The sequence below is a fragment of the Artibeus jamaicensis genome, unplaced genomic scaffold (genome assembly GCF_021234435.1).
Source record: "Artibeus jamaicensis isolate MK-2021 breed Jamaican fruit bat unplaced genomic scaffold, CSHL_Jam_final scaffold_916, whole genome shotgun sequence".
In the NCBI taxonomy this organism is placed as follows: Eukaryota; Metazoa; Chordata; class Mammalia; order Chiroptera; family Phyllostomidae; genus Artibeus; species Artibeus jamaicensis.
This window is the reverse complement of record NW_026522059.1, coordinates 15,348,039-15,365,335: the sequence shown is the minus strand read 5'-3', so window position 1 is coordinate 15,365,335 and position 17,297 is coordinate 15,348,039. Positions and strand designations below refer to the sequence as shown.

The 17,297-nt window shown below is 42.2% G+C and overlaps 1 protein-coding gene across 1 annotated transcript in view; it reads left to right on the top strand.

Moving 5' to 3' along the window:
- SLC30A8 (solute carrier family 30 member 8) overlaps positions 1–17,297 on the top strand; it is a 31,228-nt gene that overhangs the window by 11,201 nt on the left and 2,730 nt on the right. The window contains exons 3-6 of the mRNA XM_037146382.2: positions 5,467–5,613; positions 7,656–7,809; positions 11,650–11,800; positions 13,527–13,632. Of these exons, the coding sequence (XP_037002277.2) occupies positions 5,467–5,613; positions 7,656–7,809; positions 11,650–11,800; positions 13,527–13,632 (558 nt within the window). The remainder of the gene's footprint in view (positions 1–5,466; positions 5,614–7,655; positions 7,810–11,649; positions 11,801–13,526; positions 13,633–17,297) is intronic.

Genomic DNA, 17,297 nt, shown 5'->3' with positions numbered 1-17,297 from the left:
ATGAACTTAGTCTGAAAGTCGTGATATGCAATGTTATTTATTATTTTTTTCCAAAACAATTTTTTTTCATGAAAACACTATACATAAGCTACCTGGCTATTCACTGTTGCCTGTTATACTCTGTTACCAATATTTTGGCTTCAGTTTTCTCTATTACCCAAAAGGTGGCATAAATTAATAATAATCTGAGAGCAGAAAGAAATAGAATCTGCTAAGCTATTTTTTTGGTACTATAATAGCTAGCAATCAGAATTAATTGGTTTCTTCAAGCTATGGAGTCTTATGGCCTATATACTCAGACTTTTTATAGCTTTTCAAAGCTGGAAAAGAACTTAGACCGATCAAGCCCAAGACAAATCCAGGGTTGTTAATAACCTTTTCCCAGTTGGTTTACAAAAATAATTGATGCCACACAATTTCTAGAGCTAGGGCAAGTCTTTTGAAGGAACTGACTTAATAGCTTGGTGGAGTTGCAAATAATTTACTTTTACTGGTTCCAATCTGAAAAACACCCTTTGGAAACCCACTAACATTTTTTATTATCAAAATTCATAAGATTGTGGACAATATTGAATTGCTCATGAAACAGATGGACAAAATGAAAAATCTGAAAAACACAATCCATTTGAAATGTGATTTGAAAAGGTGATGTTCTGGAATTCCACAGCCTTCCACACAAAGTCCTGGTAGCACCCCATGCCAACACAGCTCAGGAAGATGGAGAAACCAGCTTGTTTCCTCCACTACTTTCTTCTGAATCCATTTAGATGCTGAATCCATTTAGATGGATTCCCTGAATCCATTTAGATGCTGAGAGTCTATGGCGTCTTCTCCCAAGCTGATGTCCAACCAATAAATGACATGGTCTTCCATTCAAAAACTCGCTTTTCTCCTTGTACCTTCTCTTAATGTCCTGTGCCTTTGTTTTTTAATGACTTGTATTTTTAAGGAGTAAAATGGGAAGTTATTTACTTGGAGTGAGCGAATCAGTCTCCTTTCCTTCTCATTCCTGATAATTAGACTGTGAGTTCTAATCTGACTTTGTTTCACAGTCAGAGGAAAGGAGTATTGTCAGTAAAGGAATTAAATGGATACTGATAGACAGCCATTTGGAATTTGAGCTGTACTTATTTTGAGCACATTCTCCTAAAACATTACTCTCATCATGTTAATTCTGTCCTCAAAATTCTTCTGTGGCTCCTCTCTGCCTAGTTCAGCCCTTCACAACCTTTTCCCCTCACGGAAGATGTAGGAAACACTCCTGAGCACTGGGGCACCCTGGCAAGGATGCCTGTGGCAAGAAGAGGCTGGACCCCACAGGCTGCCCCAAGGGAGTAAGATCCATAGATTGAAAACTCTAGCATCTTGAACAAAACAAAAAATTCTTACTTTGGTACCATCTGGCTGCCAAACTATCTGTCTTTTTCTTTACCGCTTTCCTACATAGCTCTTCTGTTTCAGCCATTTATTCATTGAATGCAAAATAATCATTGTACCTGGATGTCTTCATAGCTTTGGTTTATGCCTTTTTATTTGAATGAAAAGTCCCTTTCCTCATTCCCCACACTCATCAAAACCCTGGACATGATTCAAGAGCCCAACACACAGCTCTCCTCCTCCAGAAGTCCTTCTGACCATGTCAGAGAAAGCAATTATTATTCTTAGATCACCCCTGCGGCATATGGTATTTGAACAAAGTCTTGAGGGTAGGGTAGGAATAGAGTGGTGGCTAAGAGGGAGATGAGAAATGCTTTGTCCAGAGGGAGGGGCCTGAAGGAGCGGCATCTGATTATTGCTGTGGTCCAGGAGGCAGTAAAGATGCCAAACTGGATTAATCGGTCTCTGGGTCTTTACACAGAGAGGCTGGGGGGAAGTCTTCCTCTATTTACTCTACAAATACTCTGCTAGAATGACAAGAACCTGGGACTTCCAGAGGCCTAATTTTCTTGCTGACAGGGAGGAAGTCTGTCTTCAGTAGGACAATAAACAGAATTAGTTGGAGACAGAATAGAGTCCCAACAACATTTTTGGAACCTTAGTTTAGACTGCACCCAATGCCATCCCACCCAGGTTGGTCCTCAGTTGTTCAAGTCAGTAAACTGTCAGTGTGTTGTTGCTGTTTAAGTTAGCTTGAGTTAAGCAGCACTGACTTAAAGTGAAAGGACCAATCTCAGGCAGTGGTAGAGGCTAAAGCATGATTAGTGGAGAATAAAACTGGAATAGTCGTTGGGAGTTCAAGCACCATGAGGCCTGGCTGGGGAATTGGGCTCAGTCTGCAAGCCTGGAGTCATAAATGACATTTTGAACAGAGGAGAATGAGGTGATAGAGCTGCATTTAGAGAGAATTGGCCTCAGCTCTCAGAGCAGATGGGAGGAAGGAATTAGAAAAGGCTATAAGCTCCAGTGTCTCCTCTGTTAATGTGCCTTTAATCCTGTTGAATTGGGACTCTCTGTGATTGCTTGTGAAAATTCCACATTGTAGAAAGGCCATAAAGAGATGAGTTACAGTGCAGATGTACACATGCATCCCAATTTGAAAAGACAAAGGTATAGACATGGAGAACTCACAGAAATAAGCTCAGGGATGGCCATTACTGGAAGAAATGGAGAGTGGTCAGGAAAGGCATCCTGACCCAGGACTACTACGAGCGAAGCAAGGATGGAGGGAGCGCCATATTGCTAGACAGAAGTACAGAGCCAGACGCAGGCTGGGGGAGATGGTGAGCATCTTTGAATGAACAAACATGTCTCTTAGTAAGAAAAAGATACTGCTGGGTGGTGTGATAGCCACAAGCTTAGCTGATAAGGGATCTTACTTTCCACTATAGCCAGGATGTCTCAGAAGCTTACCCCACTTACATTTCTGCATGTTCCTGGTATTAAAAATTTAAGAAATGTCAAAATGTGCCTATGCAAACTGTGGTATGTTTTGAATACTTGCTATGTATTAATCCTATGAGTTTTTGACATGACACGCTACATAGGATAATAACACTATTAAAGAATTTTTTAAATATGGATTAGTGGCATACCGGGGTGTAGTCCAGTAATGGGGACCAAGGCTCCTGCTGTCGGAGAAACCTCTACTTCCCTCAGCATGCCTCTGTTCTTCACAGCAAACAGCATGTGTACCTAACACCAGCTCTCTGCACTGGAGGTGAGTATGAGACCCAGGCTCAATGCTCTCCTGACCTACTGTGGCCTCCACCCCACAGGCCCTAAGGAGGGCGTGTGTGCAGAACGCAGTCCTTAGTGCCCTTCCTACCTGTTATACGTGCGCTGCTTGCCACGTCTCGCCAAGTGATCTAGAAAGACGAGTGCTGCAGCTTATCTCATGCCTTTATCATCATTTCCTTTGTCTGTTACCACTGTGTGTTAACTGCTGGCTTCTTCTGCCTCCAAGTCAGTCGCCATATCGCTGGCAAAGATCTCTCTCTTAAATACAGTTCTGAACATGTCACAACCTTGCCTCAAAATTGTAAGTTGATCCCCTTAGCCCATTGGATAACATTCCCACTCCTTAGCATGACATCTAATGTCCCACACAAGGGTCCCCAACCCACCTTCCCAGTCTGACTTTTCATTATTCCTTCAATATTCCTCCTCTCTCCCTGCTTGTCCACAAAGGTTCCATGTTTTCATTTCTCCCTGTTCTCATTCCCACTGTTACCTCTTCCTGACAAACCCTTCTCTTCTGGCTAATTCTTACCCCTCCCTCCTGTGAAAAGGTCCTTGATGCTCCCACTGGGGGCGGTTTTCTAGTCAGGCATGCCTTCGGGGTTGGACATGAGATCACTGAAGAGAGAGACTGTGATTTTTTAACTAGATCTTTGTATGTCCTGTCCCTCTACTGTGCACAGTAAGGGCTCAATAAATGCTGGCTGGATGGTTGAATTAATTGTCAGTAGTACCCCATTTGTTCAGAAGCAAATTCAAGTTCAGTGCAAACAACCTCTTGCAAAAAGCTTGCTCCATTGTCACTCAGCATAATTGCCCTTTTTTTTTTTTTGATAGCTCTTTAAAGTATCGGTAGTTCTGAGGGTTGCAAAATGGTTATTGGTTCTTGACCCTCCATGTTTACACACGTCCTCCAAAGTCAGGTCCTTTTTCTTTCTCAGCTGCCTCCTGACTCAGCTGAGCCTGTTGAAGAAACCCCACCAGGCTTCACTTCCTTGACTTAGGCTATGATTTCAGCTCAGCACATAGAAGCACCAGTATCATTCATTGCTGAGAGGGTGGCGTGACGCTTATCTGCATATAGTCATTTCCCAGGCAAGAAATAATGCATTATTAACACAGCTTCATTATCAGGCACCGGTTTGGCAGATAGAGCAACATTAGAGGATAATTGGAAGGACAGCTGATTTGTTAGCAAAATGTTGCTTTTTGCCTAATGAATCATTGTGATTTTTGCACCGACAGCTCAGTAACAAGCTTGAAGACTACTTTGCTTCAGACCATTAAACTTTGACAAACCAGTTATTAACTGCAGCCAGAGCTAGCAATCTGGGGGGATTACTGCAATTATGAGCCATATATGTAATTTTTTATAATCATTAGTCGACAAGGTGAGTCTGATGATGGAGGGGCTGATGACTGACAGCCTCCATTGCTTTTTAGTATAGAAGGCAATAAACAGCTGCTGGGAGGACTATCAGTCAGCAAAGCTCATTGCTGGGAAGATGCAAGGAGAGTAATAAAGGTTATTGCTCTCAAACAACAAGCCCTGTTCAGGAAGGAAGAGACACGGTTTTCCTTTGACTTCAATTATAGAGGCTAGAGGTGTTTTCTCAAAAGGGACTGGGAGGAAATGGAGAGAAAAGCCAGGCAGGACTTCAGGGCATGAATTCCCTTCCTGCACTTTACTGGGTGGTCGTGCTCTGGAATCCCACTGCAAGGTGCTTGCCTTTCTCCTTCCTGTGCACTATTCACAGCAGGGGTCTGGAACTCAGGTGGGTTACACAAATTAGTAGAGAAGTAAAAAGTAGTAAGGACTCTGGTAAAGTTACAAGCCAAAAAATACATAAATAAAAACGCACCAAGCAGCCCATTGCATCATCTGCTTTACAGACCAAAGTCCGGTGTTCACCTTGGAGCGTGAGGCCTTTTGAATCTGGCCTGAATCTCTCCAGCCTCATCTTTTTGCACTGCCCTTTCTGAATCCTTACATCTGAGTCTAATAGGGATGGTCTCTAAGAATGCCCACACTTTCTGATCCCTGTGCCTTTACTCCAAGAGGAGTGGCCGTGCCCTCGAAATTCACTTCTACATGTTTAGATCCTTCCCACTCTCGGGGTCCTGGTTTCATTGCTTGTCAAATTAGGAAGAAGAGGTGGATGGAATCAATGTTAATTCCTCTTCGAAAGCTCTGTGAGCCTGTGACATTTTCACCAGCTCTGGTATGTACGCGTATGGAGAGAGTTGAAGTCCGGGGCCCTAACACATGCGACATTCTGCACCTCCTAGGTGGCCACATAGCTGGGAGTCTTGCTGTCGTCACGGATGCTGCCCACCTCTTCATTGACCTGACCAGTTTCCTGCTCAGCCTCTTGTCCTTGTGGTTGTCCTCGAAGCCTCCCTCCAAGCGGCTGACATTTGGATGGCACCGAGCAGGTACCGTTCACTTATGGAGCATTCAGGGCGGTGTAGTGCCTCGGAGGCAAACCGAGGATGAGAACAAAAGGGACAAAGCAAAGCCTTGTTGGAAAAATCCTTCGGAGGCACATCCCTGGATAAAATAGATGTGTACTGGGAACAGGTGTTCTCAGTGTTAATCCAGCTAAAAGCCAGATTCATCAGGCCTTGTCTACTCCAGTGGGACAATAGGAACACAGGGATTACTCTGGCAACCATCCCAGCCCCAGGGTCTCACGTGTGCCGACAAGCCACAACGTCATTCATTAAGTTACTCTGCATCTGGGAGAGAGGATGAGGGTAAAGCTCCTACCATTTTGCAAAGTAAGGCACAGACAGCACAAAAAAGTTGCAGGGATGGAAGAACCTCTCACAGCGGGGCAAGAATAGAAGTGAAGGAGAACTGAGGGCGGGGCGGGGCTGGGCAACACGCTGACATGGCCAGGCTTCACAGAAAGGCACCACCCCACACTGACCACAGCCCAGCAACTGTGGACTGTGCTTTTGCAAACTTAGAATAGAAGGAAGCTCTAATTCCATTCAGTGAGAGAGAGGGAGAAGGCAATAAACACAGATAGAAAGAGATTGTGACAATGTGACCCAAAGATGCTTTCTCAGTCCCTCAACAGAGCTACTCTTGGAAAACAATGTACTTTTGGCCGAGCATCCATCACTTATCTAATCATTACTTGCACTTTACCTTTTCTGATACCATTGGCCAGAGTGGTTCTGTAAACACAGGGTGTTTTGTAAACATAGGGAGGACTCAGAATTTCAAATGCCACTTGTTGAGTCCTGGCCATGGGGTTTCACAGACACGCCAGACAACCAGCACTGCTCAACAGAACTCTGAGTCAGGGGAGATGTTCTATAGTGTAGAGCATCACGTGGCCACAGAACACTTTACTGCATGGCGGGCACTACTGAAGAACTGGATTTTATTTTTACTGAATTTCAGTTTAAACAGCCCCAGGCAATTGATGGCTATTGCATTAGGCAGTACCGAGACACAGAGGTTGAAATCAACTAGAACATCAAACACGTAATTTCATGGAGATCTTTGTTCAGGAAAAAGCTAATTATAAAAAGTCAAATTATTTAAGGAGAATATGAAGTGTCTAATGAGACAGAGGGCAGGTGGCCATGGCAAAAGTCATGATGACTGTAACTAGTGACTAAAGATGGGGGAACATGTCCCACAATGGAAAACATGTGACAGTACCCTCCTTTAAAGAGGGGAGGTCAACATGATGGAGCCTGCCTGACCACTGACTCAGGGGATGTTTCTAGACCCTGTGAGCTTTCAGAATCCATCTACAAGGTTCAGTTACAGATCGGGGTGAGGCATTAACAATCGCCTCAGTGAGCAGATGTCCTTTACTCAGCAGGCAGATTGAACACTGTCTTGTCTTTAAATATTCATGTAAATGTCTTCATGCTGACATTTTTTTCCTTACTGCTGCTGTTAAAATGCAGTGAGAGTGTTGATATACCTCTGAGCTTACCTCTGTGTTTATGGTATGTTGAGTTAGCAAATGAAACTCATTTTTCAAGTACCCTCCGAAGGCTTCCCTTTTTACTGTTTTAATGCCCAGAAGATACTGGTGCTGGCAACCTGTAAATGTTTTATGGCAAAATGAAGAGTTTCTAAATACCGTTCACTCTTTGTGTCTCATTATTTCATCTCCTAATAAGTTTCAATCATTTTAGCACCTGCTTAAATTAAAATCCCAAGGAAAAGAGCGTGGGCAGGAAGCAATTAATATGCTTTAAAATTTTGCCGCAAATTACTGAGCAACGTGGAGAGTAATGAAGTCACATGCTGGTGTTTTATATATGCAACATAAAACTACTTCATCTCAGTGCTAAAATCCTTCCAAACTTTTGCTCTGTGAGTCGGAGTGAACTAGTTTGAAACCTCTTTTGGCAGGGGGGGAACGTGAATGCCTTATGACTCTTGGGGACGTGGAGGTGATTCACAAACTGTTTGTGTGCGGACATCTGTGTGCTTACACCCTTAGAGATCCTCGGTGCCCTGCTGTCTGTCCTGTGTGTCTGGGCAGTGACAGGTGTGCTGGTGTACCTGGCGTGTGAGCGCCTCCTCTACCCGGATTACCAGATCCAGGCGACTGTGATGATCATCGTCTCGGGCTGTGCAGTGGCAGCCAACGTTGTGTAAGCGTCCCCCCTGCCACTGGCCATGAAGCCAGTCTTTAACCCTGTCTGGACGTAGATGTGTGTTTGTCGTTGCGCTATTTTTCTGTTTTTGTTTAATTCCTCCACTGGGGAGGGCGGGGGAGACCTGACAGAGAGTTCAAATGGCTGTGTGACTGAAAGAAAGGTTGGTTGCACTACCTTACGCTCTTTAATGTGGGCTTTTAACAACTACTGTTTTGAAAGCTCCATGTGTGCCAGGGACTGTGCTAAGATCTTCCGATCCACATTATCAAGCTCAATGTTCACACATCCCTACTTTACAGATTAGAAAACTGAAACTCAGTGAGGTTAAATAAATTTCCAAGGAGGCAGTGTTGAACCTGAATTTGAATCTAGACCCACCACACTCAGAATCGGGTCCTGGCCATTCTGCTCTCTCATGCATATTGATGGTTCCATATGGGATGTGGCTTACTCCTATTGGGTTTTTATTAAGGAACATATTATGGGTTCTCAGAAAGCTGGGTTGGAAGGGATCTTACATATTATTTACTTCAGTCCCCTTTCTACTTCTGAATTCCCTTTCGCAACATCCCCATAAAATGGTTATTAGTTTCATATATTTTAAAAAGAACTAATAACAACATTTATTTCTCTCAAAAAAGCACTCTATCTTATCTTTGCTTTATTTTGACTATATGAACATTCTTCCTTAAGTTCTGGTAGCTAAACTCTCTTTATTTTCTGCCTATTTGATCCGTTCTCTTAACCAGGTAGTCTTAAATCATTCTTATGGGTCACATGATCATTGTCATATTTGTCTGCTCTCCCAAAATGAACTACTTGATTGCTCAGGGAAATGGGTTTTAAGACCAGGGCTTTGATCTTTTTGGTCAGTTTGCTCCTTCCCATTTAAATAGTGTTGCCCTGACTCTGGGCAACCCTATTTGAAACCGTATCTGTCTGTCTGCCTAACTATTTGTCTATCATCTGTCATAAAGAAAATAATGGCCCCTCCAAAATTTCCAAATTACTGGCATTTCTAAATATGTCAACTTGCACAATAGAAGGAATTTCTAAAATGTGATTAAGTTAAGGGTGGATCTTGATATGGGGAAATTATCCTGGATCATTCAAATAGTTCCACTGTAACACAAAGGTCCTTATGAAAGGGAAGTGTAAGGTCAGAGAGGGGAGACGATGCTGCATTGCTGGCTTTGAAGATGGAGGAAGGGACAGGAAGTCAAGGAATGTAAATGATGTCTGGAAGCTGGAAAAGGCAAGGAAATGTGCCCCCCCCCCTTAGAACCATCAGTAGAAATGCAGTCCTGCACACACATTTTAGATTTCTGACCTCCAGAACTATACGATAACAAATTTACCCTGTTCTAAGCTACAAAGGCTTACTGCAATCTGTTACAGCGGCATTAGGAAACTCATACAGCATCTATGCATCATCTCTTTGTCTATCTTGCAATGCAACATGGTACATGCTACGCAGTAGGTTTATACATGAAAGTGAAAACAGTGATAGACAAATGGCTTCTTAAACATTGTTTTTAAAGAGAGGGTGCAGGGAAATCTCTAAAACTGGAATCAAAGCTGAGCATGTACACTTTGAGAAAAGCTTCTCAAGTCATTCTAGTACCCTTACCTTGCGCCTGCCTCTGTCCCTCACCTGTTAGTTTGCCAGCCATTTCTCAAAATCTGTGAGCCAAAGAGATAGAAGAGGGGTATTTCACTTGCTGTCACTGACTACATCCCTATTCCCCACTCCCCACACCTTCTAGTTATACTGAAAATGTGTTTCACATTGCACTGGGGAGATCAATGCAAGTCTGTTACCACTAGGAGACAAATCAGAGCGCATGTTCTCCTGACTAGGGGTCCATGACGTCATCGTTGCATAGAACAACTTGTCCACAAGGCTGCAGGAAGCATAAAGATACTCACAACTTCCTGAGTCATATCGAGTCATATGTCACATAAGTTGTGTCAATGCTGAAGGATGTGCACAAAGATGAAGGATACCCCTAGCTAGTGACTCCATAAACCTGGACCCTCAATGATTGAGTTTGACTTTGTAAACAGATACTATTCACATTTTCTTTTTACTGCAACTGCTTTTGAACTTGGACCTCAATTTTCAATGTAAAGACAATGGAATAGAAAGGCATTGACTTTTCTGGGCACTCAGGTAATTATTAAAAGGTGAGAATACTGATGACTCTAGTGTTTTCTCCCAGAACTGGGATTACAGGTTTCAAGTGCAGCTAGAGGCTGTGTTGTCTCAATAGGGATATCAGAACTATAATTTTCGAATATATTTATCCCCTGGGGACTCAAAATTAGGACATAAAGTTGTAATACAAGTTGCAAAGAGATTCTAGGATAAAAATTATTGGCAAAAAGCTTAAGGCTGTTACATGCTAAATTTTCTCTGCCTGAAACATTCCCTCCCCTTGTCAGCCTATTTAACTCTAACATTTTGAATCCAACTCAATTGTTTTGTCTGCCAACTCAGTTTGACTCCCTTGTTTGATTATCTGTAGCAGCAGTTTCTCATACACTGATTACAATTAGAACTTTCCATGTAGGCATATCTTTCTAAGTTCTCTGCATCTCCTTCATTATTAAAGCCATGATGGGGAGGGACCATGTCTGTTTTCACTCAGTTTGATGCCCCAGACATTTAACAGTGCCTGGCATACATGGGTCCCTAAGTAAATTTTTTTTTCCTTCAAATAAAGTGAGCGAAGAGTGAATGACAATGTGAGGGGCACACAGGGCAGACCTGGAAGGAGCATCCATTAACTGCCAGCCACAGCAGGCAGGCAGAACCTGAAACGGTGACTCCTAACGGAGGTTCTGGGATCCCCCAAACACTGACAGTCTCAACAGTGTACATTATGCAATAATCAGGTTTGGGTGGAGAACAGCCAGTCTGCTTTGTGACGATGGCCTGAGACTTAGCAGACACTCTACTGAAAACAGAGGTACAAGGCACCAAACAGCAGTTTCTAAAACCTTTGTAACAAAATGCACAGAAAAAGTTTCTGGGCAAAACAGTCCTTGTTGGCCATCAGTAAAAAAAAGTTCTGATTTTACCTTTGGGCTAAACCTCTTGAAGCTGAAGATAAATAGAATCAGGTACATTATTTATAACGACTGCCACTGAACTCTGATGTGAATAGGAACTGTTAAATTTTGCAGTATTTTATAGGTGTGTGTGTCTATATCTGTATCTACATTTATAATCTTTTAAGGTACTTTAGTTTCTGGATAAATAGCCACTTACAAAGAAGTACAGTATATTCATCATTGGCCATTAGAAAATTATTCAAATTTCAAATTCTCATGTAAATGAACAGAGTTAGGTAAATAAAAGGTTAAAAAATCCAACCCTGATGAAATTCACTGATTTTATTTTATCCCTTTCTGCTGCTTTTTGCATTTGAAAGCAGCGCATTTAATTACGTTCCCACCACAGCTCTGCTTTAAGCCTAGCTCAGTGCCTGAGATGCGTGGACCATCATTAAATGATACTCCCCCTCCTCATCGTCAAACACTTGACTTTCATCGAAGGGACGATTTCCAGGTTTAATGTGAAATAATGGCATCAGGTGGACAGAAGGGAAAACTGAGGCAAATCTTCATTGTCTGTCTTTGTGTGACAGGTTTTAAATGCTATGATCCACTTGTGCTCAAAATTAGTCCAAAACAGTGTCTCTTAAAACATTGCTATTTCAATTATCTGCCAGTTGAGATAATATACGCCACGGTGAACTCATCCATGACACTGCATAGGTTTTTAAGGGTTAATCTCATGGGTGCTGAGAACGCTGTTCTCTCCTTCAGACTGAGTGTGATCTTGCACCAGAGACACCCTGGTCACAGTCACAAGGAAGTGCAAGCCAACGCCAGCGTCAGAGCAGCCTTTGTGCACGCCCTCGGAGATCTATTTCAGAGCATCAGTGTGTTAACCAGTGCACTTATTATCTACTTTAAGGTGAGCATGTTTGATTTCACCCACTGTCATAGTAATTTTATAGACCAACCTGTATAGAAGTGGATCCTCCAATATTAACTCACACGAAGGTGGGCAGACGATGTTTGCCTAAACAAACTACTGTGCAAGTTTTCAAACAAACGAGCAAACAGTCAAAGTCTAAAACCTTAGGCTTAAATTCCTAAGAGCTGTGTCTTTAACTTTAGGGCTTCCAGTCTTGCAGGAAAGTAGTTCCTTTTGTCATGGAGTCAATATGGACCACTGTATTCAACATGTATTCACGTGGAACCATGAATACATTAGGGATCTTGGGTTGTAAGCAATAGAAAGATCTCTAGCTCATTTAAGAAAAATGTGTGTATATATATATATGTTATAGGTTATATAATGTTAGATTATAGATATTAGATATTATATAATATATTATTATATGATATGATATATAATATATATGCTGAAGTTCATTGGATAAACTGCCACACAGAAATTAAAGTATAAATAAGGGTGACTTCTTTCAGAAACCATCCAACTTCTGTCCCAGACACAAGACTGAAATGAATGTAACTCAGTTTTTTCCATTTCTCATCATTATGCTGAAGTTTCCTATTTCTGGGAAAGGGAGTCTCATTCACCAGGTTTGGGTCACACACCTGCTGCTTGGTGGGCGGAGGGTAGAGCACCTGGGTGATGGGCCCACCAATATCACCCACAGTGTGGGGAGGTAACTGCTCTCTCAAGAGTCCGGGTGCTGGTGGAAACTGGGAATGGATCCGCAGGGTCTCTGACCTTCAGGGGATTTTCACTACAGGTCTCTACTGGGCAGTACTGAGAACGAACAGGGGAGGTTTAGAGTGGGGGTGGGGGTGATGGAGGAAAAGAGCTTTGATTTCTGTTCATATCATGACTGTCTGGTTAGCAGGGACTCCACATTGTTTTCACTAAAAAAGGAAAACGTGTACATGCAAATTACAAAGACGGATTAGAATTCAGTTGAGCAAAGGCTCACTGAAAGCTTTAAGAAAAACACTTCAAAATTGTATGGGTTAGTGGCGTTTGAGAGTATGTTTATAAAGGTTAGGTTGATGCCAAGTTTCTTAGACATAATGAGGTACATACTTTTCTGTGGCACAAAACTGCATCAGAGGCAGAATAGCAGGTGTTTCACCCTGAGGCTAAGGGGGTCAGTAGTAGCGAGGCAAGAATGAGGCCTCAGCTTGTCCTCTTAGCACAGTATGAGAGAAGCCTTCCTCAGGTATGTGCCATACTTGGGAGGAACAAGCCAAAGTACCTCCAGTCTGCCAAGACCAAGATCCAGCTGTACTTTGCCCATATGCAACCTCTGGGCAGATGACATGCTTTCTTCTCATCAGGCTGAAAAGTCACTGGGTATTGTGCAAATCAGCCTATCACACACTCTGTACTTCTCTTAATTCCAGAGAAGTTAAATCAGGCCTCTTGAGAAAACACTCAAGACTATCTTTTCTATTACTTCTTAAATTATGGGAGATCATATTCTGTAGTCTTTCTTCTTCTGTCACTGGTTGTTGAAAGCTTAAAAGAAGCATTAAGTCTTCAGAAAGTGTTGCCTCTGAGTTGAATGTGAAGTGTCAGGGGGGTGAAAGGGTGATGGGGAGGGAAGGAAAAAGGGAGGTTCACTGATTTTTTAAATCAGACTTTCTGCCAAGGAGGCACAGAATCCGTTAACCAAAGTCCCTGCGTTTTCTAGCCAGACTATAAAATGGCCGACCCAATCTGTACCTTTGTCTTCTCCGTCCTGGTTTTGGCCAGCACCATCACCATCTTAAAGGACCTCTCCATCCTACTCATGGAAGGTAGGAGTGATTTTACTCTTATTCCTAAAATCCCTGTTTCCTCTTCCCTATGACCACAAAATGGAGTGGCCTCGCTGTTAGTAGCATCATGGAAAATATTTAAACTTATAAGCAATTATGAAGGAAGACAAGTACTATGATTTTCTTTCAGGCAAGATCCAGTAAAAAGCATTGGCTTCTATTTTTCCTCCAACAAATTTTAAATGATATGGCTCAGTGTAAAAACAGTATGTACAAACACTGGAGATGGGCATGGAGGATGTTATTGCAAAGATATTAGTTTATCCCTAAGTGCGCAGAAAAGACCCAAGAAAGGCTGCATAGATCTATCCTTCAGGCAGCACTGTAACTATCGTGGAGGATCTACCCAAAACCCTTGTTAGACTGGGCCAGTGGTTCTCCAGCTGTAGTGGCATCAGAATCACTTGGAGGGTTTGTTAAAACAGATTGCTGGGCACCCCCCCACCCCATTCCTGAGATGGTAGGTCTGGGGTGGGGCCCAGCAATGTGAATTTCTAACAAGCTGTTGATGCTGCTGGTCTGGGGAGAACCACTGGACTAGTCTTTTCATACCACTAAGGAGATGTCCACAGGAGGGGACTGTGAACAACACCCCCCGAATTCAACCAGAACCAGAGGTTTGCGCTACATCAAACATTCCGATGATCAAAAATACCTGGATATTGGCTGAACGTTTCTTTTTTGTCTAGTATATTTTGACATAAGGTAGATACAGTCTCAGAAGGCAGTTGCTTTCAAAACAGCTCACGTTTCCATAGTGTGTACTGCTGGGGCTACATTGAAGGGTTCTATTCTCAGTGGGCCCTCTCATTGTTGGCAGATGATAATGTTGACAGTAGCAAAACAAAATGGAATCGAACGTCATGGAGTAACAAGTGAACTTCCTCACCCTGGAGGTGACAATGTCTGGTTCGACAAGTCACAAATACACCTACTTCCTTTCCTGAGGGTCCAGTGCTGCGCTGCAGCTGCTGCTGCTATGATGGAGCTTAATGACTAAGAGGGGATAAGAGACAGACCGGTCCACAGTCTGAGATGACTACATCCCACTTCCCATGTCTTTCAGTGTAGATCTTCCCTGGTGATTATCCACGGCAGAAAGGACAGCTAATCATTGAAACTGTCAGATAACTCCTATCTAGAAGATGCTTAATTTTTAAACCAGGTTTTCAAATTAGGTTAACATAAAAGAATAGTTATCTTTGGTAAAATATTAAAATAATATGGAAAATAAAAATGAATTTAAAAAGTCTCCCCATTTTTCCACCTTTGAATTCTGAGTCCCATTCATCGGAGTAATGCCTACTAATGTTGACACATATCTTTCAACAATAACTATGCATTTATGTATGTACATGTTATATATACACAAGTATAAATATATATGTGTGTACCATATATGTATAGTGCATGTGTGTATGTATTTATGCATTTTTTAAACAAATGGGATTCCGCACTTGTTTTTCTCACTTTCCATAACTAATATGGAAAGATCTCCAATATGATCAAACATATTTAGAAAGATACAAAGAAACACCCCATTCTTTTCCATAGCTACAAAGTATTCCGCTGAATGCACGTACTTGCTTATTGATGGGTGTTAAAAACGATGGCATAATTACCATTCTTGTACGTATGTACTTTTAGCATTTACATATCTGTGGAATAATTCCTAAAAATGTTATGTCTGTTTCAAAAGTTCTGTACATTTTAAAATTTGACGGATACCGCCACGCCTGCCAAAGATCCTAAATCGGTGTCTGTCTGGCCAACGGCCTGCTCCAGTGCAGATGCCCTCGCGTGTTCGGCATCGCTGGGTCTTGTCAAACCGCCGACTCCTTCCTGATCTGATAGGTGAAATATCTTATCTTATTGGCTTCACGTGCAGTTCTTTAACTGAGTCATGCTGAGTGATTTTTACACATATTTATCAATCTGGAAAACTATTTTTTAAACACTAATTTGATTATTTTCCTGGCTGCGTGAATATTTTTGCAGACTCTCCCTCAGAAAAGAAAAGGTTTCTTGACTGTGATGGAGCACTGAGGTCAGTAGGAGCACATCCCTGTGCTTGTCAGCATTATTTCATAGAGTAAAAGAAAGAATAGAGGGCTCGTGTTCTCCATAAATGTAAAGAGGCAAGAGAGACAAAGGGTAATGGGATCATGACTTCATCTCTAGGTGAATGGCAGCAGGTCTTCTGAAGTCAAAGGGAACTCCCCATAGATGACCCACTAGGCATAATGGTCAACTTTGGGTCACAATACCTAGAGCCCAGCATTTGGATAACACCTCACATTCAGAGCATGAACTCTGATACCCCACTTATCTGTGTGGTCTTAAGAATGCTTTTTAATTTCTCTGTCTCCAAATAGCCATTGTAACACTGATAACTAGCTCTTCCAGTTCTTGTAAATATTAAAGTAAAATAATCACTGTAAATAAAGTGATTTTATTTTCAGCACAAACCTTGCCCTACAGTAGGTCCTCAATAAGTGTATGCTATTATTATTATCACTACAATAGAAGTACTTCACCCATGAATCCAACACATTCTATGGCTCATCTGAGACAAAAAACCCTTTAATTTGTTTCTGGTATCCTGAGCTTTGCACAGCTCATTCAGTGAAAGGACATGTTGACTGGCTCTTTGTTGCCTCTGTGAAACAGTGTGAAGTGGGATTACACTAAACTCAAACTGTAGACAATATTAAAGTAGCCCTAAGGGCAAAATCCCTGTGGGCAAGGTCCTTAACTCCAAGGAAGGACGATTAAGGATGCTCTATATATTTTTAAGTAAATGCTTCTCAAATAACTGGTCATGACAATCTGGGAAGCTTTCTAAAAATACCTATGCTCAGGCCCCATGTCCAGAGACTCTGGTACAACTGACTAGGCTTTGATGTTTTCTAACACGTGGCCAAGCTTGAGAACCACTGCAAAGTAGAAACACTGTTCAGTGGCTTATAAATGTTGGTACCATGGTTCTCAACATTGACTTTGAATTAGAATCATCAAACAAGCATTGGAAGAACTGATGCTTGGTCTTATCCCCAGAGGGTCTGATTTAATTGGTCTTGTATGTAACCCCATCATCAGGATTTTTAAAATCTCCTCCAGTGATACTGCTGTGCCTCCAAGGTTGAGAGCCACTCTGGAAGTATGTAGATTTCAGAACCTCATCCACAGAAATTTTTTTCAGGAGGATGAGACTGCAGCCAAGGCATATTTATTTTTAACAAACACACCAGGTATTGGTGTGGTATACATATGATTGAAGTAGAGGCTAAAAGGTGGTCAGCCATAGAAATCTCTTCTACAGCATTCTCTTTGGATCGTCTTCAGTTGACAGAGATTTACTACTGCATCCAGTGGCTTTTGATGTTGTTGTGCTGGTCGAACTGATATCTTTTACAATTCTAACCAACCATTGGCTCCTGTAGTGAGCCAAAGCAAGCAACTTCAAACTTTTCATAACCTCTAGTCTTCTATGTGACAATCCTTGCAGTGTTTGAAAAAAGCAATCCTACTTCCTTAGCCTGCTCTTCTCCGGGATCAAGACACCCCAGTTCCTTCAGCCCCAAAGAAAAGCTGAGTGGCTGCTGGCCAGACCACCTTCCTGTGTGTTCCACACTGTTCCTTTA